A 25519-nucleotide genomic window follows, 5' to 3' on the forward strand; every position below is an offset into this window, starting at 1 on the left:
TGGTATTGCTAGATCAAAAGGTATGCACAGTGCTGTTGCACTTTAGGTATAGTTCCAAATTCCTCTCCAGAATGGCTGGATCAGTTCCCAATTCCACCAACAATGCATTAGTGTTCTAATTTTCTTACATCTTCTCCAACATTTATCATGTTCCTACTTTGTCATATTAGCCAATCTGATAGGTGTGAGGTGGTACCTTAAAATTGTTTTTACATTACTCTAATCAACAATGATTTAGAGAGCATTTTTTCGTATGACTATAGATAGCTTTAATTTCTTCATCTGAAAATTGCCTGTTCCTATCCTTTGACCATTTATCAATTGGGGAATGACTTGTATTCTGATAAATTTGACTCAGTTCTCTATATACATTAGAAAACTCTTCTTTTAAGTCTCTTGCCGCCTTATCATTTCACCAATGTATTCTGGAAAGCCTCTGTCTTGGATCACTTCCACTATCCTCCATCTTCTCTCCTACACATGTGGAAACAAAGGTGGAGAAAACCACACAACCATTCTGATGGGGACCACTACAAATTTATGTTGCACAACCCCAACTGGGCCCTAATTGTTTGCTGCTAGGCAATCCTATGGTGCCTACCTTATCAACTCACGACTGCACTATCTACAGTAACCCAAACCTTTTCGTTCCTCCTCAAACCTCTCATGGCTTCTCCTGCCACTACCCTTTCAGCTGTGAACCTTGCCTCATATTTTACAGAAAAACTGAGGCCATTTGCCATGATTTTCCTCTTCTCTTCTTCTGCATCTCATATCACTCATATGCCTTCTGCCACTATCTTCTCCCTTGCCCCATCTCACATGAAGAGGTGATATTACTCCCTACCTCTACCTGCACAAGTCATCCCATTCTACCTCATCTTCTCCAATATATTGCCCCTTTGTCATCTCTACTCTTTCATATATTTTCAATCTCTCTCTGTCTACTGGTTCCTTTCTTACTGCCCACAAACATGCCCACGTCTCCCCCATCCTCAAAAAACCCTCACATGATCCTTCCATCCCTGCTAACTATCATAGTATATCTCTTCTGCCCTTTGTAGCTAAACTCCTTGAAAAGGCAATCTACAGTAGTTGACTCCACTTTCTCTCAATGTCTTCTTAACCTCTTACAATATGGCTTCCAACCTCATCATTCCATCAAAAGTGCTCTCTCCAAAGTTTCCAGTGGTTACCAAATCCAATGACCTTTTCATACTCTTCATTCTCTTTGACCTCTCTGTAGCCTTTGACACTGCAGAGTATCCTCTTCTCCTCAATACTCTTTCCTGTAGGTTTTTGGGATAATATTCTCTCAACGTTCTCCTCCTTGTTCTAGCCTTTTCTTTTCAGCTTCCTTTTCTTGATCCTCATCCAGATCACACTCTTCTGTACTATCTCTTTTGGTGATCTCATCAGCTACCATGGATTTAATTACTGTCTCTATGTGGATGAATTTCAGATTTACCCATCCTGCCCTAACCTCTCTGCCAACCTCCAATCTCTCATCTCCACCTGACTTTCAGACATCTCCAACTGGATGTCCAGTAGACATCTTAAATTCAACATGTCCAAAATGGAACTTACTATCTTTCCCCCTAAACCCTCCTCACCTCCTAACTTCCCTATCACTGTTAAGCCCAACACCATCGTCCTAGTTCCTCAGGCTTGCAACCTAGGCATCATCCTCTACTCTTCACTATCTCTTATCCTGCCCCCACCTCTACCATTCACTCTGTTGACAATGTCTGTCAATTTCACCTTCACGACATCTCTCAAATATATTTCCTTCTCTCCTCTGTTACTGCCACCATTCTGGATCAGGTCCTCATCACCTCTCACCTTGACTATTGAATTAGCCTGCTCTTGGGTCAGCCTGCTTCGTGTCTCTCCCCACTCCAATCCATCCTTCATTCAGCCACTAGTGATTTTCCTAAAGTGCAGGTCTGACCACATCACCTCCTCCTACCCTTTAGGAAGCATATATGAGAGATGTTGCAAAGGTAAAATTGACAGACTTTGGCAATGGAAATAATGTTAAAGAAGAGGTATGACCTGTTTTTGCACTGCACCCTAAGGATCATGGAACCTTTCCATCTGACTTACAGCTGAAATCTTCCATAATGTCCCATAGTGTTGCCTCCTCCATTAGAATGTGGGCCCCTTCAAGGACTGTCTTAGTTTTCTATTTTTATCACCAGAGTTGAACACAGTGCTTAGCAAAAAATACTATATACATACATGCATGCATGCATGTATGTATGTATGTATACATATATGTATACATATATGTGTGTGTGCACACACACGCATATACATCACAGATAGATGCTACAAATGGGCAATTGGTCCCAGAATTACACAAGGAAAGAAAAGTGGGTCGTTTGACTCTAAAAAAAGTTTAAACTCCTTTAATCACCCCTAAACTTTTCCCTGAAATAAAGGCCCATCTTTTTAATACCAATTTTCCTCCAGTGATAATTTTAATACCGATTTTCTTCCAGTATTTCTTCAGGTTATGGAACACTACAATCTCTGAAGTAATGGAGAGTCATGTGATCAATCAGTCAATAAACTAATATTTATTAGGCACTTACTATGTGCCAGGCTCTGTGCTAAGCACAGGAAAGTGTGAATAGGCTATGATACATAATAAATAAGGAACTACTTAGAAGAAGAAGTAAATAACATCACCAGAGAAATGTATGATTGAAAAAGAAATAGTCTGCCCATGTGATGAGAGGAAACAATAATTGATGAACAACCTGTGAACTCCACTGATCCTTTGATATCAAGAGAAAATGCAAACATCTCCTGAAATACCAGGTGGTTTCCCAGTGGTGGAGTTATGGAAAGACATGGGCAAAGAATTGGACAAGCTAGTTGAGCTCGAAGGCATCGTCGTGTGTATGATTGTAGGAACATATACATTAATAAGATGACAGATCCATTTAAGAATAAGGAAGAACTTCTTAACAATCAGAGCTCTAAGAAATATGATGTGACACAGTGTCAAGTACTGAATTAGGAGTCAGAAGACCTTAGTTTAGATTCCAGGTCTGCTACTTATGACCTCTGTCACTTTGGGCAAATCATTTAATCTCTCTGGGCCTCAGTCTCCTCATCTGTAAAATGAGGAAGGGTTGGACTAGATCACCTCTAAAGTCCCTTTCACATATTCTCTTATAATAAGAAAAAACCTACAATATAATTATATTTATGTTTTTTTCTAGTTATGACCAGCATGGTATGTTTTTGATAATTGGAACGTCTGATAGACATATCTTCTTATTAAGTTCCAAAGCCTCAGAAACATTCAGGATTATTGGATTTACAGGTAATATACATACAGAGGTCACATTTATTAATTTAGATATTTTTAGTCTCTTTCTTCCAAAGGGTCAAAGTTTTGAGAATGAATGAACTATGAGTGTAACGACTGTGATGGTGAAGTTTACAAAATCTTTCACATTGTATTTAGAAATAAGAGTTTTGCAAACACAGAAGTTTGGAGACAAGTTGCATACAACAGCCAATATCTTCTTGGTTTCGAATGATAAATTGTGTTCATTCATCCTTGAATATTATTACATTAATATTTTACTTTTAATGAAGATCTTTACCTCATGTTTTGCTGCACATACATCCTTTATTTGTTCCCTATATAAATCATTGAAATCACATTAAGCTTCAGGTATGGTGGAAATAGAAATAATTTTAGGTCATATATATGAAAATATCTTTCATGCCCTTAATGCCACTGTCTTCAAAATACGAAATGCCAAAAATGCTATAAATCTAGAGTCTTAGAGGCTTGATAAAAGAATATGCTATTTTATGAATAAAATGTCTACTTTGGATTGTAGAATTACTCTATAAATAAAATCCTATTGGTCCCGCCCAGAAAATCCAGAAATAAAAATTTGATCGTGGAGTAGCTTGTAATTAGATGTTTTAATTTGAATACGCAAATTTCTTAAAATGATCACCAGTGTATGTCTACTAATGTCTATTTTCAGAGGTGAGTGGTAACATTTTACAAATATCTACAGTTCGTGTTTGGGGAACTAGCAAAATTCAAGTAACAGTCCTTGAAGAATCTTCAGAAAACGAAAGAAGCAAGCTAGAAATGTTCACCCTGACTGATGAAATCTTAGCAGGTAAAGGAGCATAATAATAATACTTATTATTATTAAGATAATTATTATTAAATTATTAAGAATCACTAAATTATTTTGCGTTACTATTTCATAGTAAGAATACTGTTACTAACTTCCTCCTGAGTCTTTCCCTTTTCAACCTATTGGAAAAGTCTGCAGAACTTAAGCCACTGCTAAATTGTTTGATTATTTTATGTTATTTTCTGCTTCATATCCTCAAATATACTTTAAGTAAGTTCAGTTAGACTGTAGGCTAGTTATTTTAATAACAAGAATGTAATGAAAGCTTCCCCAACAAAAAAAGACGTACAAAAATAAATTCTCCAATTTGGTTTACTGTAGATGCAAAAGAAGTTAATAGCTATAAACAGAAACATATCTATTTATAAATGATGTTTATGCTTAGAGTAGTATAAGAAAGCCAAAACTACCAGAATGCTTTTATATTTGTTTTAGGTTTCTTTGTACACCCATGAATTACTTTATTCTACATATGTATTGAACTATTGAGTTTTCTAAGTTCTAGGAATATAAGTGATCTATCCAATGGCATACAACTTGTTAACACTAGAGTACCTTTTCAAAGGATCAACCTACAAGTTGGCACAACAACATTGTGTTTTACCCACAAGGCAAAGAAGATAGAGATAGTAGGATAGAATTTTTTATTTCAAAGGAGAATGATAATATCTGCTTATAATTATTTGTAGTTAAAGTACATTTCCATAGGTAGGAGAAAAGACTTATCAAATATTGTCAACTGATGTCCTTGTCAATTGATGTACCTGGTCCTTCTAGAGTTAATACTGGAGAATAAAAAATGTATAAATAATCCTAAAAGACTCAGACTTATTTCACCAATTAGTGATGCTTAAAGGACCAGAACTTAAGAACACCTCAAAGGACCAAACAAATTTTTGTGTCATCTGATGTGCCTGGTCCTTCTAGTGTTAAATGATCTTTTCAAACATTTTTTGTTTTTCATAAATAGCACATTACATAATATCCTTATTGGTTTTAAAAGTTAAATTCCAAATATATCTAAAGTGATTTCTTCTCTTCCCCAAATCTTTAGATGCTGCCCAATATAGTGATGAAAGAGGGAGACTGAAAAATGAATTATTTGCAAGGACTCTATATGAAATAAATCATCCCTTAACCTCTGCTGTCTTGGATTTCGACTGTGAAAAAATATATGGCTTTTGTAGCCATGTGCCATATATCTGTACCTATGGTATTCCTCAAAAGGTATTCCTCTGTTGCCATTAATATAGTAAAATATAAATATATCATTTCCTTTAGTAATTAAGGCAAATAAAATATATGGATTAGGTCACATTTTCTTGGCTCATCCCAGAGGATTTTAATTGACACATTCTTTGCTGATCTTGGATTCATATTAGCCTAATTTGGAGCCTATCATAAAATATTCCATAAATATGGCAGTCACTAAGCATTTCAATTTCATGAACACTTGTGGGTGATAGGCAATATCAATGTGATAACCATTCCATATGGAGCTGAGGTAGGGTAGAGGTCATGGGAAATGAGTAGATCAAAGAACTGGCAAGCTAGGATATTTGAGGGGGTATCTTTATATTTGTTGGAGTTTCCTAATATAAGGGCAGAAGTTGGGGTGACCTATGAGACAGTTATTGAATTCATTGAGGAAGAAATGAGATATCCTGGAGGTCAATAGATAACTGCTATCATAATCTTGACTGGGTGATCAATTATTTTTTGTCTCTTTTATTTAGCATTTTTCCCCAGTTACATGTAAAAACAATTTTTAACATTCACTTTTAAAACATTGATTTCCAAATTCTCTCCCTTCTTCCCTCCCTCTCCCAACCCTGCATTGAGAAGGCAAGCAATTCAGTATAGGTTATACATGCGTAGTCATGCAAAACATGTCCATAATAGTCATGTTGTGAAAGAAAACACAGACAAAAAAAACTCAAGAAAAATAAAGTTAAAAAAAGTATGATTCAATCTGTATTCAGACACCATCGATTCTTTCTCTGGGGATGAATAGCATTTTTCATTGTAAGTCTTTCAGAGTTGTCTTGGATCACTGTATTGCTGAGAGTAGCTAAGTCATTCACAGCTGATCATCTTAAAATATTACTGTTACTTTGTACACAGTACATTTCACTTCACATCAACCCGTGCCAGTCTTTCCAGGTTTTTTCTGAGAGCATCCTGCTCATCATTTCTTATAGTACAATAGTATTTTATGTTATTCAGCCATTCCCATTTGATGGGCATGGGTGATGAATTTGTGATAGAAGAGTGTGGAAACAGCAATAGGGAGCAAGGAGTGTTCTGAGTCTCCCACCACAGCCAGTGAGTTGAGGGGTACGAATCAAAGTACAACCTCAAGGGAAGCGATGTCATGAAGAAAGAACTCAGTGAGAACCAGAGGCTGGAATGAGAAAGGAAAATGTTTAAGATAAAAGTTTGTTAATTATGGAGCAGGTTTTCCGGAGAGGAAAGTGGAATGGGTAGGTAGATCTAGAGTGGAACTTTAAGGGGCTCCACTAAAGGGAGTGGGAATAAGAGAACAGGCAGTGGTAGATGAGGATTGGAGTTTGCATGGCAACAGCCAGGGATTCATAATCATTGGAATGGAGGAGTCAATACATCTTAACACTATACCATTGGAGTCAGTAGCAAATAAGCCAAGTTTCTTAGATAAACATAAGAAAAAAATAGGAGTGCAGGTTAGTGTGTATGAGTAAATAACTTTTCTTTTCTTTTTCTTCCTTTTCTTGTTTCCTATACCTAAGTAAACAACAGAAATGTTTTGTATGTTTACAACGGTGGTTGAAGTGTTAACACATGAGAAAAATGACTGGAGTATTTTAGCGGAGTGAAAGCTCAGTATCATTCAAAAGTGTGACATAGCAGCCCCCCAAAGCTAGTACTATCCTATGCAGCATGAAAAGAGGCATAATGTTCACAACAAAGATCATGGTTTTATTGTACTATGCCGTGGAATACTGTATTCAGTTCTTGGTGGCATATTTTAGGAAGGACATGAAAAAATAGGAGTGAATTTGAGGGTAATCAGGATGGTGAGTAGACTGGAAACCATGAAATGTGATGTTCATTTGAAGTGTACTTGGGGAGATATGGTTGTCTTTAAGAATTTAAGGTCTTTCATTAATAAAATATATAAAGAACTGAGTCAAATTTATAAAAACACAAGTCATTCCCCAATTGATAAATGGTCAAAGAATAGGAACAGGCAATTTTCAGATGAAGAAATTAGAGCTATCTATAGTCATATAAAGATGCTCTCTAAATCACTGTTGATTAAAGAAATGCAAAGCAAAACAACTTTGAGGTACCACCTCACACCTATCAGATTGGCTAATATGACAAAGTAGGAACATGATAAATGTTGGAGAAGATGTAGGAAAATTGGAACACTAATGCATTGTTGGTGGAATTGGGAACTGATCCAACCACTCTGGAGAGCAATTTGGAACTATGCCCAAAGTGCAATCAAACTGTGCATACCCTTTTATCTAGCAATACCACTACTACGTCTGTATTCCAACAAAATCATAAAAAAGAGAAAAGGACCCACATGTACAAAAAATATTTATAGCAGCTCTTTTTGTGGTGGCAAAGAATTGGAAATTGAGGGGATACCCATCAACTGTGGAATGGCTGAGCAAGTTGTGGTACACAAATGTAATGAAATACTATTGTTCCATAAGAAATGATGAGCAAACATCAAGAGAAAGAACTGTGGAATATGAATGCAGATTGAGACAAACTATTTGCTCTCTCTTTTTTTTCCTCTTTTTTTTTGGTTTTGTTTCTTCTCTCTTATGATTCATTCCATTGGTCATAAATCTTCTTTGCAACTTGACTATTGTGGAAATAAGTTTAATGTGAAGGTTTATGAAAATTTGAAACTCAATAATATGTAAAACTAAGTATTGTAAACTAAAAATAAAAAATCTAAAAAAGCCCTGCTCCGTCTGCTATTTCATGGGTTCTGCAGTTCTACAATTTGTTTAGAGCCATTTTTTATAGGTGTTTGGAGGGTCCTGCGGGAGAGCTTTAGGGAAGTCCCTGCTTTCCAGCCGCCATCTTGGCTCCCCCATCTATGTAATCTTGACAAAATCACTCAGACTCTCTAGGCCTGTTTCTCCATAAATAAAATGAGGATATTGGACTAAATGATCTATAGGATCTCTGAAAGTGGTTGATTTCAGCTTGATTCAAGGAAAAACTTCCTAACAATTGTAGCTGTCCAAAAGTGAGATAAGCTGTTCAAGAAATAGTGGGTTGTCCGTCTTCAAGAAGAAATATATGACCATCCATCAGTACCATTGGAATTTTTGGTCAGGCATGGGTTGGATTAGATGGCCTCTTGGGCCCTCCAGCTTTGTAATTCTATAATGTTGTGATTATTGTTATAAAGGTTCATACCTTTTCCTTGCCTTGGGAATGTTAATCAGCACCTTAATTAGCAGTTCAGTGACCTTTTTTCCTCCAACCCTAATGCTACATGTGCACTCTAAAAGGAAATCAATCTTTTTTTCTTTTTAAAAACTCTTTATTTTAAAAAATTTAAATTAACAAGCATTTATTTTCTCTCCCTCCTACCCTCCTACTTATAATCTAAAAGGAAAATATAAAACCAAAATCCTTATAATAAGTATGCATAGTTAAGCAAAAAAATTCTTACATTGTCCATGTCCAAAAATAGAAAGGTATGTCTCATTCTGAATCTTGAATCCATTTCCTCTCAGTCCAGAAGTGGGCAGCATAGATAATCACAAGTCTTCCCTAATTAATATTGATCATTCATTGCATTAATCAGAGTTAAGTGTTTCTGAGTTGTTTATCTTTACAATGTTGTTGTTATTGTATAAATTATTCTTCTGACTCTGTTTATTTCATTCTGCATCAGTTCCACACAAGTATTTCTAAGTTTCTCTAAGCCCATCCCTTTCATCATTTCTTACTACCAAGAGAGAAAGGGAAAAAAGAAGAGAGAAACTGTCCAAGAACAATAAGGGATTTTCACTTTAGAAGGAAAGAGGAAGAGTGACAGGCAGGGTAATAACTTATTCCTTTTTAGTATTTTATTTCACTTTCCTCCTAATTCCTTGGTATAATCCCCAGATGTCTTGGGTGAATTACAGAAAAGATAATTTGCTTACTTTTGATTCCCTCTGGGATTTGCTAAAAGCTGAATGCATCTAGAGAAGGGAAAAAGAAACCCTTTAGGAGAAGGGACTTTAAGATTCTCCTGTGGATTCCAGGATGTGTGTGTAGTGGAAAGAAAGGAATGAGAAATTGTTTCAAAATGTTAAACAAACATGAGAGAGGTATCATGATGTAGTGATGAGAGCTCTGGACTTGGAATCAACAAGATCAAATTCTACCTCAGACTAGCTATGTGTAACAATCTTCTGGGCTTCAGTTTCCAATGAGGGAGTGGACTTCCATGTCCTTCATGTCCCCTCATGACTCTATAGCTGTGTTCCTAGGATCTCACAACTAGCCCTAATACCAAATGAACAAACAACCTTTTAAGAAGTAGCTGTGCTAGGCACTGGGCTAGGGGCTACAGATAAAAGGACAAAAGTCAAACAGTCCTTGCCTTGAAGGAATTCTACTGAGGAGGTGCCATACAGACAAAATTGGGGCAATGGGATGAGGAGGAGTGGTGCTCACTAGTACCTTGGGGTTGGGTGTACTTAGAGATGGAAAGGATGAGGAGGTGCATTTCAGGTGACAGAGTGGGAGGCTAGTGCAAAGGAAACAGGGATTGGGATGGCAAAAAGTTAAAAGACAGAGAGGACCATAGTGGATAACTTTTAGTGGCAAATTCCATTGGGAACATAAAATTGCAAACTAAGTAAAGTTTGTCTTTCACCTTCATTTCATTGATCTCTCACCTTCCTACTCTCCCAATTCTTCTCCGGCTGCCCAAAGCTTTTAACTGATGGGACCAATCTAGTCCAATCACCCTCAGAAATGCCTCCAATCCTGTCTCTTTCTCTCCACTCCCCCTTCCAAAAAAACCCAAACAAACAGAAAAACCCAAACCACCTTATATTCTAGTAAGAGTGGATCTGAAGAGAGAATATGATTAATAAATAGAAGCTTCTACCTTTGAGGGGCTTAGAAGGGGGAGAAAAGGCTCAAAGTGGCACACAGAAGAAAACATATGTACCTTTGGAATTTACAGCTGGAGATAAATATGTACAATTTAAAGGAGACACATTAATACAAATGGATTTGTAATTACTGAAATGTTTGGGGAGATTTTTCTTTTTTTCAGCTAGGTATCCACATCCAGAAGAACAGGCTCCTTTCCCCTAGACTGGGGAGCCTTCTGAAACTTTGTTAACCCCTACTTTAGATGCTAAAGCTGAAATCTCATTTTCACCAAAATTTGATATTATAACTTGACTTACATTAATAGAGTCTGAAAAAGGGTTGCACCCCTACTTGTAAAAACTTACCAGATGAACTGTTTTGTGATCAATTTGTATTTCTTAGGGGTTCTGTCAGCAGATGTATAAATTCATCAAGAGCTATTTGAATGTCTTCATTTTCTGCCTTTTATCAGTCCTTGGTATTTAAGATAAGGGGATGAATCTGATAGATTCTGACAGAATCTACCACAGATAGGCAATAAAAACTGCTTTTGTTAGGAAAATTCCCCTCAAAAGGAAGAATCAAATATTTAAGAAACAATATGAAAATAAATTTGACAAAAGGGGCAAAACCCATTAGGTGACATAAACATATGCCTATTTTCAATCATAGTATGTCTTGGTTTTTCATTGATATCAATAATCAAGTTACCAATGCAGTGACGTTGTTTGTTCTTATTAGCAGTAAAAATTATTTTCATAACTTTGAGTACAGTTCGATATTTTCTTCTTGGTTTACAGAAGAGTGAAAACGTCATTCTCAAACTAGAGAACAAAATGCCAAGTAAACATTATGGAACTGGAATGCTGTATCTGTCATATCATGGCCAGTGGTTGGCATCAACAGCCAAAGATGGAATACTGTGCATCCGCGATAGTAATAGTATGGTAAATATTGATATCAACATGAAACCCTCAGTGTCACAGTGGGAAGTAGGAATGGATTTAGACTAAGAAGCAGATACTCTTAAGAAGTTTGGAAAAGAAAAAAAATTTGGCTTTTATAACCTCCCGATCTTTGACTTGTATTGATGTTATGGATTTTCAAGTATATTGATGCCTTATATTCCAAAACAATATATTGATTCTTCTTAAAAATAAATTTCTCTGGATGTTTTCTGTTTCTTATATCACAATAGTATCCCATGTATCCTTCCCCACTCCCCTTCCAGAGAGCCATCCCATATGACAAATAATATTTTTTTGGAGAAGAAAAAGAGAAAAAAATGTCAGCACAACTGATACATTGAAAAAGTCCAAAAACATGTTGGGAGTGTTTTCTCATACCTCTTAGTTAGAATCCTATTTTATCTTTACAATTTGTTACATTTACTTTCCAGTTTTTTGATGTGTAGTTGTTCTTTCCATTTACCTTGCTGTAGCTACTGTGCATACAGTTTTCTTGGCTCTGCTTACTTCATTCTGCATCAGTTCATGGAGATATTTCCATGCTTCTCTGTATTCATCACACATCATTTCTTATAGCATAGTAATATTCCATTACATCTATATACCACAACTTGTTTAGCCATTCCCAAATTGATGGGCATCTACCTTATTTAATTTATTCAGTTTCAATGTGAGTTATCACAAAAAAAGCTAGTATAAATATTCTGGAGTATGGGAGGGACTTTTTTCTTATCAATGTCTTTCTTGGGTTATAAGCTCAGTAATAGTCTCTGGTTCAAAGAGTATGGATATTTTAGTACCTTTATTGTATACTTCCAAGTTGCTTTCCAAAATGGTTCAGTTCTTCTTTTGAGAACTGTTTGTTCATATCCTTTAACCATTTATCTGTTGGGGAATGGCTATTAATTATATGCTTATGTATATGTAAAACTTATATATCTTGGATACCAAGCCCCTAATGGAGAAATTTGATTCAAAGATTTATTTTTCTAATTTGACCACTTATTATAAAAGTATTAATGTTATTTGTGCAGAAGTTTTTCACTTTGAAGTTTCCTCTTTTACTGTAAACACAATATTATGTTCCTTCAGTAACTTTTTAAAAGTAACTGAATCTTTTAAAAAATCTTTTTAAGGTGGCCCTTTATCCACTGGCTTTTTTCCCCTCACCTCAAGCCCCTCATCTCCTTGGATATTCCCTCTTCTTCTTCTCCCCTTCCTCTAGTCCTGTCCTGTTCTTTAGTTTTAATTTTTTTCTTTTTTTGTATCCATTTCCAAAAAGGATTTCTCTCACTCTCTTCATTATTTATTTTCTCTGTTTACTCTAGTCTCTCATTCTCTAGTTCATGACTTCTAGAATTATCTGGTCTCTCTCTTTTCTCTGTATTCTTCATGCTATTGAAGCTTCCAAGGTATCATTAGTCTGTCCTAGGTCTCCTCTCAAGGTGCATTCTGCCACTGTCTTGTAGGATTTACCCCCAATGGATCCCTCTTTTCCAATGTTCTTCATTTCCAAAAAAGTATCAACTATTATTGTTGTTATTATTATTATTAATAATAATGATAGCCGCTAACATTTAAATAGCTTTTACTATGTGCCAGGCACTGTGCTAAGTGCTTTATACAATCATTATCTCTTTATCCTCACAACAACTCTGTAAAGTATTATTATCCCCATCTTAGAGATTAAAAAAAAAAACTGAGGCAAATAGGTTGAGGTTAAGTAACTTGCCCAAAGACACACAGCTAGTGTCTGAGGTCAGACTTGAATTTGAGACTTTCTGACTCCAGGCCTGGCCCTCTAACCACTGTGCCCCCTAGCATTGCCCCATGGCAGGGCCCCTCCTCCCTTATGTCCCTGCAATCCACCATTGATCTACACCCTCTCTTTCCGACCTTTTTCCCCCTACATTTGCCTAGAAATCTCCCTGTGTTCACGCTCTTCCACTCCTCCAGGTGCTAGTTGTCCCCAGAGGTTCTAACTCTCCCCATTTCCCTGGAGAAATAGAATTTTCAACTACCAAATCCCCCAGACTTTATCTCCCTTCACTGCTCATCTCTTTTCACTTAAAGGAGTATTCACCGGTGGAACGCTCTCCCACCTCTAAAGTAAAGCTTCCTTCTTTTCCTCCCCTTTTTCCCTCTTTCCTCTCTCCTGTACCCCTGTAGACTCTTCTCTTCATAAGACCGCAGAGGCCACCTTCCTCTCATGGCTAGCCCTTGATTTGACCCCAGGGCATCTTTCACCCATCTCTATCCCTCTATTTTCCCTACCCCCTTTCATGTGCCTCTGTTCATCCTTTACTGTTACCTCTGCCAGATTTCTGCCTTCATCTGTCTCCTTGTGTATAAGTAAGAAGGGTTTCACTGATCTCTCTATTGCCACCGTTGCTACTGCTGTCCTTCCCCGCTGCATTTATTCACTCCTCCTGCATTCCTTTTGTTTGGAGTGTTCAAAAGGCAAAATAAAATATCTTCGGTTATGGTTTTCTTTCTAAAAATGTTTCAGAATATTATTGAAATCTATCTTTTGTCCTGTACGGTTAAACTCATAGTCACTCTGGGCTACATACTGAGCTCCATTGTTCTTTGGAACATGTTATTCCATTCCTTCCTCCTTTTTCTAGTAGGTGCAGAATAGTCTTGTGTTATTTGGTGTGAAGGTTTTTTTTGCCCTGTTGTGTACTTCTGGGTGACCTGTAATCCTTAGGTTGTCTTTATGCATCCTAACATAGTGAGCATAACATAACTAACTTGCGTAGTAAGCATATTTTATTTTTATTTTATTTATTTTAAATTTTTGTTACATATTAAATTCTAAGCTGTTCCCCTCCTTTCCTCTCTCCTTCCCCATCTCATACTAGAGAAGGCCACTATTTGACACAGAGATAGCTAGCTAGCTAGCTAGTGAGATAGATAGATAGATGGATAGATAGATAGATAGATAGATAGATAGATAGAGAGAAAGATAGATAGATATAAAACCATACTACATATACTTCTATTCATCAGTTCTTTCTCTGGAGGTGAATAGCATCCTCCTTCATAGGTTCTTTATAGTTGACTTAAATATTTAAAATACTCACAATAGCCTAGTCATTCACTTATTCTTCAAACAATATTGATGCTACTATATACAGTGTTCTCTTGGTTCTGCTCATTTCATTCTTCATTATTTCATGCAAGGCTTTCCATGTTTTTCTAAAATCAACTTGCTCATTGTTTCTTACAACACAGTAGTATTCCATCACAATCATACACTTGTTTAGCCATTCCCCAACAGTGGGCATCCCATCAATTTCCAGTTCTTTGCAACCACAAAGAGAGCTGCTGTAAATATTTTAGATTCTTTTCCCTTTTCCTTGTATCGCCTTGCGAAACAGACCTAATAGTGGTATTGCTGGATCAAAGGGTATACACAGCTTTATAACTCTTTTGGCATAATTCCAGATTGTTCTCCAAAATGGTTGGAACAATTCACAGTTCCACCCACAGTGTATAAGTGTGCCAATTTTTCACACCTCCTCCAATATTCATCATTTTCCCCTTTCATCATTTTAGCTAAGCTGGTAGATGATAGAGATGTTATCTCAAAGTTGTTCTAATTTGCATTTCTCTAATCAATGATTTAGAGTATTTTTCCATGACTATATAGCTTTGATTTCTTCCTCCAAAAACTGCCTGTTCATATCCTTTGACCATTTATTAATTGGAGAATGACTCATATACTTATAAATTTGACAAAATTCTCTATGTATTTGAGATATGAGACCTTTATCCAAGAAAGTGTCTATAAATTTTTCCCCAATTTCTTTTACTTTCCTTCTAATCTTGGCTACATTGATTTTATTCGTACAAAAATTGTTTAATTTAATGTAATCAAAATTATCTGTTTTATAATCTCACAATGCTCTCTATAACTTGTTTGTTCCTATGTTCTCCTCGTCATAAGCCTGATGGGTAACCTGATTCATATTCTACTAATTTACTTATACTACTTCCCTTTATAAGGAGGTTTTGTATCCATTTTCTTCTTGTTTTTGGTATATGATATATCATATGATATATGTATGATCTATACCTAGTTTCTACCAGACTGTTTTCCAAGTTTCCCAAAAAATTTTTTACCAAATAGTGAACTTTTATCTCAAAAGCTTAAATCTTTACATTTGTCGAACACAAAGTTACTATAATTATTTACTGCGGTGTATTGTATGTCTACTCTGTTCCACTGATCCACCTTTCTATTTCTTAGCCAGTACCAGATTGTTTTAGTAATTACCACCTTATAAAATACAGTTTAATATCTGGCACTGCAAAACTTCTTTCATTTAAATTTCTTTTCATTAATTCCTTTGATATTCTTGAACTTTTGTTCTTCCAAATGAATTTTGTTATTATTTTTCTAGCTTAAAAATTTTTTGGTAATTTAATTGGAATGATATTGAGTAAGTAGATTGATTTAGGTAGAATTGTCATTTTTATTATATTGACTCTGCTCACCCATGAACAATGAATATTTATCCAACTATTTAAATCTGATTTTATTTGTATAAAAATGTTTTATAATTATGTTCATGCAGTTCCTGGGTTTGTCTTGGCAAGCATACACCCAGGTATTTTATCCTGTCTGTGATCATTTTAAATGGGTTATCTCTTACTATCTCTTCTTGCAGGGTTCCTTGGTGATGTATAGAAGTGCTGATGATTTACGTGGGTTTATTTTATATCCTGCTACTTTGCTAAAATTATTCATTGTTTCAACTAGTTTTTTAGTTGAATCTCTAGGATTTTGCAAGTATATCATCATAATGTCTGTAAAAGGAGATAGTTTTATTACTGTATTGCCCATTCTGATTCTTTCAATTTCTTTTTCTTCTCTTACTGTTACTGCTAGCATTTCTAAAACAATATTGAATAATGCTGGTAATAATGGGCATCCTTGTTTCACTCCCAATCTTATTGGGAAGGCTTCTAGCTTATCCCCATTACAAATAATGCTTGCTGATGATGGTTCTTATCACGTTATGGAAAAATCCATTCATGTTTTTAATAGAAATGCATGTTATATTTTGTCAAAAGATTTTTCTGTATCTATTGATGTAACAGTATGATTTTTGTTGCTTTTCTTATTGATATAATCAATTCTGTCAATAGTTTTCCTTATGTCAAACCTGTATTCCTGGTACAAATCCCCCTTGGTTACAATGTACAATATTTGTGATATATTGTTGTAATCTCCTAGCTAATATTTGATTTAGGATTTTTGAATCCATATATAAATATAGACCAATTTCAGGTCTATAATTTTCTTTTTCTGATTTTGATTTTCCTAGTTTAGGCATCAGTACCATATTTGTTTCATAAAAAGGAGTTTGGTAGGACTCCTTTGCCTATTATCCCAAATAATTTATTTATTATTGGAATTAGTTAATCTTTAAATGTTTGGTAGAATTCACTTGCAAATCCATCTAGTCCTGATGTTTTCTTCTTAGGAAGCTCACTTATGGACTATTCAATTTCTTTTGCTAAAATAGATTTATTTAGACATTCTATTTCCTCTCTTGTTAATCTAGGCAGTTTATTTTTTGGAAGTATTTTTCCATTTCACTTGAGTTGTTATGTTTATTGGTGTACAATTGGCATAAAATAACTTCTAATAATTGCTTTAATTTCATTTTCATTAGTAGGTACTCACCCTTTTCATTTTTGATACTAGTGATTTGGTTTTTTTCTCTCTCTTTTTTAAAAATCATGTTAACCAATGGTTTGCCTATTTTATTATATTTTTCATAAAACCAACTCCTAGTTTTATTTATTAATTTGATAGTTTTCTTACATTCAATTTTATTAATCTCACTTTTAATTTTTAGGATTTCTTTTTCTTTTTTGGCAAGGCAGTTGGGGTTAAGTGACTTGCCCAGGGTCACATAGCTACTAAGTGTCAAGCGTCTGAGGCTGGATTTGAACTCAGGTTCTCTGAAATCCAGGGTCAGTGCTTGATCCACTGTGTCAATTAGCTGCCACAATTTTTAGGATTTCTAGTTTGGTGTTTTAATTGGGGATTTTTAATTTGTTCTTTTTCTAGTTTTTTTAATTGCCTATCTGATTTATCAATCTGCTCTTTCTCTATTTTATTGATGTAAGCTTTCAGAAATATAAATTTTCCTCTAATTATTGCTTTTGCTGTATCCCATAGGTTTGGGTTGTCTCATTATTATAATTCTCTTTAAAATTATATATTGTTTCAATGACTTGTTCTTTAACCCACTCATTGTTTAAGATTAGGTTATTTAGTTTCCAATTACTTTTTAGTTTGTGTTTTCATGGTCCCTAATTAAATATAATTTTATTGCATTATGATCTGAAAAGTATGCATTTAATATTTCCGATTTTCTGTATTTACCTATAAAGTTTTTATGCCCTAATATGTGGTCAGTTTTTTTTAAAGGTACTACATATTTTCTTGCAATGTTCTTATTTTTTGCTTCTTTTCCTCTTGTCCTTTGTTCTACTGTTTCCTTAGTGAGGCTTACCACTGCAGATTCAAGGTTTTCTGTTCTGTTCATTATTTTTGTCATGCAGGATATAAAATCTACTCTTATGATTCTCTTTTAAAACACTTAGGAACAGTTTATTGTTTCATGTTCTCTTCAAATTCAAAAGTCTTCTGTATCATCAAGTGTTGGATCATTTCCTTTGTTTTTCAGTATTTATTCATAGATACCTCAATTCATTTACGGGATCTGGAGGCCATATTTTCTTCTCGTTACTGTTTTTCCTGTTGATTTATCTGTTTATGTTCAAGGTCTTTTGTTTCCTTGGGGGCTGGATCTCACAGGGTCTCATCCTCCTCCCATACAAACACTTCATGGTTTATTAGTCTATGCTCTGTGTGGTGAGAAGTAGCCCCACCTGGATGCAGTGCTCTGCCTTCAGATGTGATAGAGCGCTGCACAGCTTCCCCCCCCCCCCACAGTGTCTTATCCTAGTGATTTCTCCCACTCCCTCTGTTCCTCAGTTTTGTTCTCAGACCCTGTTTTCCCTAACATTGACAGAGCCTGCTTTCCTCAGCACCAGTGCTCCTGGGTTGTAGGTCCCCAGCAGGCTTTTGTTTCTGAAAGGCTATTGCAAAGCTGGCTTTTGAGGCCCAAGTAAACTTTCTCAGCCTGGGACTAAGGTCTCTACAGCACTGGAAAGAGGTCCAGGGGAGCAGGATGCAGGAGAGGGTTTTGATATAAGCTTGCGTCATGTCCTTGGGGCTACTCGTGCAGCCTTACTGCTAATAGCATGGCAAAAGGGGGAGGAGTGCTAAGTGAGCTCAGGGTCAGTTAGTGCCAGTTCCTGGTTTTGGAGGATTTTTTTTTACCTTCTTTTAGATTCTGAGGGTCCTAGCCCATAGAAATAGCTAAAGATGCTTTATTTTTTTTGCTGCATAATTTCTTTTGGAGAAGTTTGAAAAGTCATGAGGATTGGGAAAAATGTTTAGTCTGCCATCTTGTTTCTCACATGACCTGGAAGTCTCTCAGTCTTTTATTATTTTCCCGAAGCCAGACACTTCACCTTCTACAAATATGCTAGAAGCCCCAGAAGGAGAAAAGAACAGTGTCTGGTAGTATTCCACTCACTGCTTATGGACTTTACTTCTAGCAAACTCCTTTTTCACACTCCCAGAAACTTCAGTGCTAAAACCTCATCTGTCCCTACTTTCAAGGTAGAAAATAAAAAATAAATCCTTATTCTAAAAGGTTGGGAATCCCTATTTTAAGCCATTTAAACTTTTAGAGTAAAACTGTTATTGCTCATGATTCTACAGTACATTGTGATTTACAAAACACTTTTCTTATATCAACCTAAGAAGTAGAGGAAGTATTATTACACCCATTTTGCAGATGACAAGTCAGGTCAAGATACTCTATAGGATGTGCCCCAGTCTCATTTCAAGAGGTGACCGCTTATTAAGTATTTCAGAGGTGCAAGGCAGCATACTAGCTGCTGACAATGCAAGGTTGGGCAGGACAGAAGATGAATTCAAAGGAAAGATCTAGATAAATTATGAGTATAAGCAATGATAAACTAGAGAAGAAAGAGCTTGCTTTCATCTGGGGTCAAGATGGTCAGAAAAGATTTCATGGAAGAATGAGCATCTGAGTTGGACCTTGAAAGGAGAGAGGAACTTCAACAGACAGAAGGGTCTGCATGAACAATAAATACAAATGTGGAAGTAAATAAAAATATGTAAAGGAGGGTAAGGTCAAGAGATAGTCAGTTTGGCTTGAACACAGAATACATGAAGGGCAACGGTAAGAGAAAGGATGGATTGTGGCAGGCTCAGTGTCAGACTCCTGGGTTCATGTTTTATTCTGCAAACAATGAGGACCCACTAGGAAGTTTCAAGTAGAGGAGTGACATGATCCTATTGGTGCCTTAGGTCAATTTACTAGAGCAGTGGTGTGGAGGACTCAGATTTGAGACAGGAAGGTCAGTTAGAAGTATATTATAGGCAGCTAGGTGGTGCAGGGAATAGAGCACTGGCCCTGGAGTCAGGACGACCTGAGTTCAAATCCAGCCTCAGACACCTGACACACTTTCTAGCTGTGCGACCTTGGGCAAGTCACTTAACCCTAATTGCCCTGCCTTCACCCCTCCAAAAAAAGGAGTGTATTTACAATACTTTAGTCAAAAGGAGATGAGGGCCTGCACTGGGGCAATTGCAGTGATATCTATGAGAAATATTTAAGAGCAGAATGGATGATTGAGTGGAGGGAAAGAAGAGGCAAAGATGGTCTCAAGGTTAGAAGCTGAGATGGTTTGGAGGATGGTGAGATGTCTTTGATATAAATGGAGAAGCTACATGTAGGGAGGGGCAAAAGACTTGAGGGGAGATAGGCTCCATTTTGGATATGTTGAGTTTGAAGTCTTGACATAGTACCTGTCAAGCAGTCAGAAATGTGGAACTGATGCTCTGGGAAGTGGATAGGGATGGAGGTACAGACTTTTTCTGTAGCGCGATTGTAACTGAAGCCAAACAGTAGATGGGATCACTGAAGGAGACAGTATACACAGAGAAGAGAAGACAGTCAAGAAAAATGAATTAGTGGCAGAAGCAAGACAAAAACTTGATTCTTATGATTCCAAGACCACTCTAATTTCCACTATGTTAAACTGCTTTTCTAATATCAATATAGCTTAACCAAGAGAACACTGAGTTGGGAAACAAGGGGTCCTGAGTTTAAGTCCTCTTTTGTTCACTGATATAGTGTAATTTTGAACCAGTCACTTAAACTTCTTCATGCCTCTTTTTCTACATATGCATTGAATTATATGTTTTCTAGAACCTACATTTGACTCATTTGTTTATAATAATATTTACTTATTAAAATATTAATAATAATTTATGTTAATAATAACTGATTTACCTCAAAATAAAAGCATGTGTAATCTGATTTAGTAAAACATACAATAAAACTGCAACCTTTATTGTTCCTTAACTATTCAGGAACCATTTGCCCGAGCACGATGCCATTCTTACCAGGGAAAAGGAATTCGATCAGTCATATTTTCATTAGATGGCCAATCTGTACTAGTGAATGGTAAAGAAGATGGTGCCCTTGTTTGCCTGAAATGGAAGTAAGTACAAGCTGAGAAGATATCACTTTAACTTTCATTGAAGTAAAAGAAAACAGAAAAGGATATAGAAGCAAAGAAAACATTTTTGCTAAAGTTAATATGATAACTTTTATTAAATTGTAAATAATATTTTATAATTTACATAAAAACAGGAAGTAAAGTTATGGAAAATTACTTATATATTTTTAATTCATTAGAAAATTTTGTTTAAGAGAAAATGTATAAAAGGTAAACTCTGCTCTTGACAACATTTTATAATACATATGTATTGTTCATTCTGTTTCAACCCACAGGAGTATAGGAGGACTTCTAATTCATCATGCTGCTCAATATTTTCAGACCTTTGTACCATATTTCAATAAGAACATTTTAGAGCAAAATGTATCTTTATACTACATGAGAGATGTCCAGCTCTATGAAGATCCAGTTGAGTTTCTACATAGTTTTAAAAAAAAATCTCACAATCCTATAATAATCCATTTTTAGTATTATTTAAGTAACTTATTTTGAGTTCCTTTTATTAACTACATTTTCCTTTTATTCATGATTTAATGGTATAACAAGGATAGAAGATCATTCTCTCTTTGTACCTGTTGAGATAATGTTTTTGACCCTTCTTAGACCTAAGTACTAAATCTTAACAAAAATTATAGTAAAGAGGAAATGGACTTTAAATTCATACTTATTAGACAAAATCTTAAGATAATGAAAAATTATATGGATATGGGATTTAAAATATCTCTTCATGTAGACCACATATGTTACTTTGGAAGAACATGGCTAAAAGCCCACCAGAATAGGGCTGAGAACATGGTCATTTGCTTCTAATTATTATATAACAAGTCTTTCTTCTTGCTTCCTAACTTAAATGATAGAGTATTAAGAAATATTTATAGCTTTAACTACAGCTTATAACATGTAGGGAAGAGTCAAATTTTTTTATACAAAACTAAAGCATCACTTTCTGTTCTTTCAATCCCTTTATCTACTCCCAACCCCTAAATCTGTAGACTATAGGATGGATGACCATCTTTAAAAGCATATATTAGACTACTCATTACATGTAGCATTAAGCCCCTTACTTGTACCGCCAGTATGACCTTGGAAAGCTTATTTAATCTCTCTCTGAGCTTCAGTTTCCTCATCTTTGAAATGAGGAAGTTGGACTAGATAGGTTTGAAGGCACTTCCTTCTGTGGTTCTATGATCCTATGAAAAGAGTTGTACAAAAAAAGTTAAGCTGCCCTTTATGAATCTTATAGATTCATGATACAGATATCAATCATATACAAATAAATTAATATACTTTAAGTTAATAAATGTGATATTAGGTGTGACCAAAATATTAAGAGTATTTGATCTACTTATTAAAAATCTACTCAAAGGAATTTCATGTCAGAGGGAATCAAATTATTGTCTGTCTCTAAAATAATCAGGTGAAGTTTACAGAGTAGGATTTTAGGGGAATTCTTAAATAATGGGGTAGGGAGTTTGATGGACTAGCGAGTTCAGTTTAATACAAATGTTTATCCTTTCTTCTCAGAAAGCTGACCATAAAGATGGTGTGCATGAAGATGAAACTAGTTGGTTACAAAGGAAAAACCAAGAGGTATTATATGAGTGTGTATATATATATTATAGAAGATGTATTAATAGTTTTATAGTTAATGACAAGAAAATGAAGACAAATAATTTATGTATCCTAGGCAAAGGTTCAAAATGGTGCCTCCTACATATCATTGTTCACTAGGATCATTGGATCTTTAATATTTAATAGTCTTCCTCTTGATCACTACTACTCCTGTAATGAAACTTGAAAAATTTCAATATTCATGTTAATGGCTCCTTCCAACTTATCAACTTTCTCAGCTGCCATGACATACCTCAGTCACTCATTGTGGGATCATACCTTGAATTTCACCAGCACCCAAAATTGTCACCTTTGTTCAGTCTCCTTTTCTTTTATCTTTCACTCTGACTTATTCCTCCCATACAAATTCTTCATCCTAATTGTGACCTGCAATTTTCACTGTCTTGATCCTAAAGTTGACCAGTTTAACTATATACCCTCCTCAGCCCTTATATTCTGCAAGTCAAGTGAACAAGCAAAGTAACTACTATTTCCTGAGCACTCTCCTTAGTCCTAGGAATACAAAAAGGTAAAAAAAATTAGTCCTTTCCCTCAAAGGAAACTAATGAGCTGTCAGACAAGTAGAAGAACCAGGAGAGACTAGAGTCCTAAAAACCTAAAGAAGATAATACCAAAAAGATGTTGACTGGCAGAGTCAAAGGCTAAATAGAGACCAAGAATATGAGGATTGAGAAAAAGCTATTAGATTAGATATTAAGAGAGATAACTGGAAACTTTGTAGAGAGCAATTTCAGTTGAATGTTGAAGAAGGACACCAGACAGCAGAGAATTATGCAGAAAGTAAGAAAAAGAGGAAGTAGAAGAATTGATAATAGATCATTTCTTCCATCTCACCCATGACTCCTCCAACCTCAAAAACCCCTCATGTAATACATCCATACCCACTAGCTACTGTCCTATATCTCTCCTCATAAAAATGATCAGAAATATAGACAATAGTGGGGATGAATGGACCAAGTGGGTGTTTTTTGAGGACAGGGAAGACATGGATGAGATAGAGACCATCAATAACTTTGCCTCATGTTTCACTGAAAAATTGAGGCCATTTACTGAGAGCTACCTCTTATCCCCTCCTCATATCTCATGTCATTCAGATGCCTTCCACACACTATTACCTGCTACACCCATTTCACATTAATAAATGTCCTTTCTCCTTGCCACGGCTGACCTATCTACATGTACAATTGATCCTATTTCATCCTTTTTTTCTCAAACAGTCTGTACCCTTTATATAGCATCCCTAATCTCTCACTAATCTTCAACCTCTCCCTGTCTTTATTCTCCCCACTCCCACCCCTAATCATCTAGAGTCTAACCCACATTTTTTTAATAGATGAGGAAACTGAGGGCCAGAAAAGTTCATTTTCTTCACCAAGATCACATAGTAAGAGGTAGAGCCAGGATTTGAAATCAAGCCTTGTGACTCCAAATTCAGTAATCTTGCCATTGTAAAACACCCTCAGTTTTGCCTTTTAATATTCTTCAGTTCAACGGCTTAATGATTTATGTCAATTTCAAGTATGTATATAACTTTCTTCCAAATCCACATGGAAAGCACAAACAAGCTGTTGTCATAGTGACTTATTCATTTACGTGTGTTCCTTTTTCTAGGACGTGCTTTTAAAAATGTGGTTATTTTTCATTATTCTTGCTTTGTAAATACTGTGCTTGTGACATGATATCTTGTCAGATCCAATAGCTGTTTTTCCTTAGTCCTTATCCTTCTTGATCTTTATGATTCATTTGACCCTGCTGACTGTTCTCCCTCTCCCTCAATACTCTTCTCTGTATTTTTCAGATGCCACATCTATCTTCTTCCTCTTACTTGTCTGACTTTCTTAACCTTCTTTGCTAATTCATCATCCATACTCCCAAATTTTGAGTATTCCCCTCTGCTCACTTTTCAAATTGGATATTCCAGAAGCACTTCAAACTTAACATGTCCAAAACAGAACTCATTATCTTCCCCACCTCCCACCCCAAACCCGCCTTTCTTTCAAACATCCCTGTTTCTGTTGAAGGAACTACAATTCTTCCAGTCTCCCAGTTATGTAACTTCATCATTATCCTCACCTCCTCACTCTTCCTTACTACATTTGGCCAATTAGTTTCCAAAACTTGCCATTTCTCCATAACATTGCCTGTATCTTACTCCTTTTCTCTACTCACACAATTACAACCTTAATTCCAGTCTGGATTATTACAATGGCTTATAATTGGTCTTTTTGTCCCACTCTAGGCCACTCCACTCTAGTCCATCCTCCACACATATGCCAAAGGATATCTTAAGTGCTGATCTGACTATGTCATTTCCCTACTCAATAAATTCCAATGGCTTCTTATTGCCTCTAAGATAAAATATATAAACTCTTCTGTTTAGCTTTTAAAGCCCTTCATACCCTGGGCCCAACCTATCTTTCCAGTCCTACTACTCCCCATTCCCTAACTTACAGTCTAGTTCAACTGGCCTTCTCACTGTTCCCCAGCTACAGCCCTCCATCTCATGTTTCTGTCTCTCCACACTGGCTGTCCCCCATGCCTGGAGTGAATTCACATCCAACTCTAAGAATCTCTCTTGTCTTTCAAGATGTAGATTAAACACCACTTTCTACATGAAACTTTTCCTGATTCCCTCTACCCCAATTACTAGTGTCCTCCCTCTCTACTTTGTATTTAATTGTATGTATTCTATTTAAATGTATTCTTTACAACATATGTTTACTGGTTGTATCCCCCTGTTAGGACATAGAACTCCTTATGAGTAAAGATTATTTAAGTCTTGTATCCCTGGAGCCCAGTACAGTAGTTGGTAGTAGTAAATGGGTGCTTAATAAATGTTGTTTATTGATTGATTCATGTTTCAGGCCATCAAAAAAGAGGTCAAAGAGTTTAGTGAAAAAAAGAAGGAAATAAAAGAAGGAATCAAAACTTTGACTAAAACTGTAAGTGTTATGTTTTATACTCTAATAAAATATGCCT

At 35.8% G+C, this 25519-nt stretch overlaps 1 protein-coding gene across 1 annotated transcript in view; it reads left to right on the forward strand.

Moving 5' to 3' along the window:
- LOC118829601 (cilia- and flagella-associated protein 43-like) overlaps positions 1-25519 on the forward strand; it is a gene marked incomplete at its 5' end in the record, with an annotated part of 163249 nt that overhangs the window by 64414 nt on the left and 73316 nt on the right. The window contains 8 exons of the mRNA XM_036736554.1: positions 3234-3337; positions 4020-4160; positions 5236-5408; positions 11093-11239; positions 20760-20890; positions 21184-21316; positions 22433-22498; positions 25405-25482. Of these exons, the coding sequence (XP_036592449.1) occupies positions 3234-3337; positions 4020-4160; positions 5236-5408; positions 11093-11239; positions 20760-20890; positions 21184-21316; positions 22433-22498; positions 25405-25482 (973 nt within the window). The remainder of the gene's footprint in view (positions 1-3233; positions 3338-4019; positions 4161-5235; positions 5409-11092; positions 11240-20759; positions 20891-21183; positions 21317-22432; positions 22499-25404; positions 25483-25519) is intronic.

This window comes from Trichosurus vulpecula, chromosome 8 (genome assembly GCF_011100635.1).
Source record: "Trichosurus vulpecula isolate mTriVul1 chromosome 8, mTriVul1.pri, whole genome shotgun sequence".
Lineage (NCBI taxonomy): Eukaryota > Metazoa > Chordata > Mammalia > Diprotodontia > Phalangeridae > Trichosurus > Trichosurus vulpecula.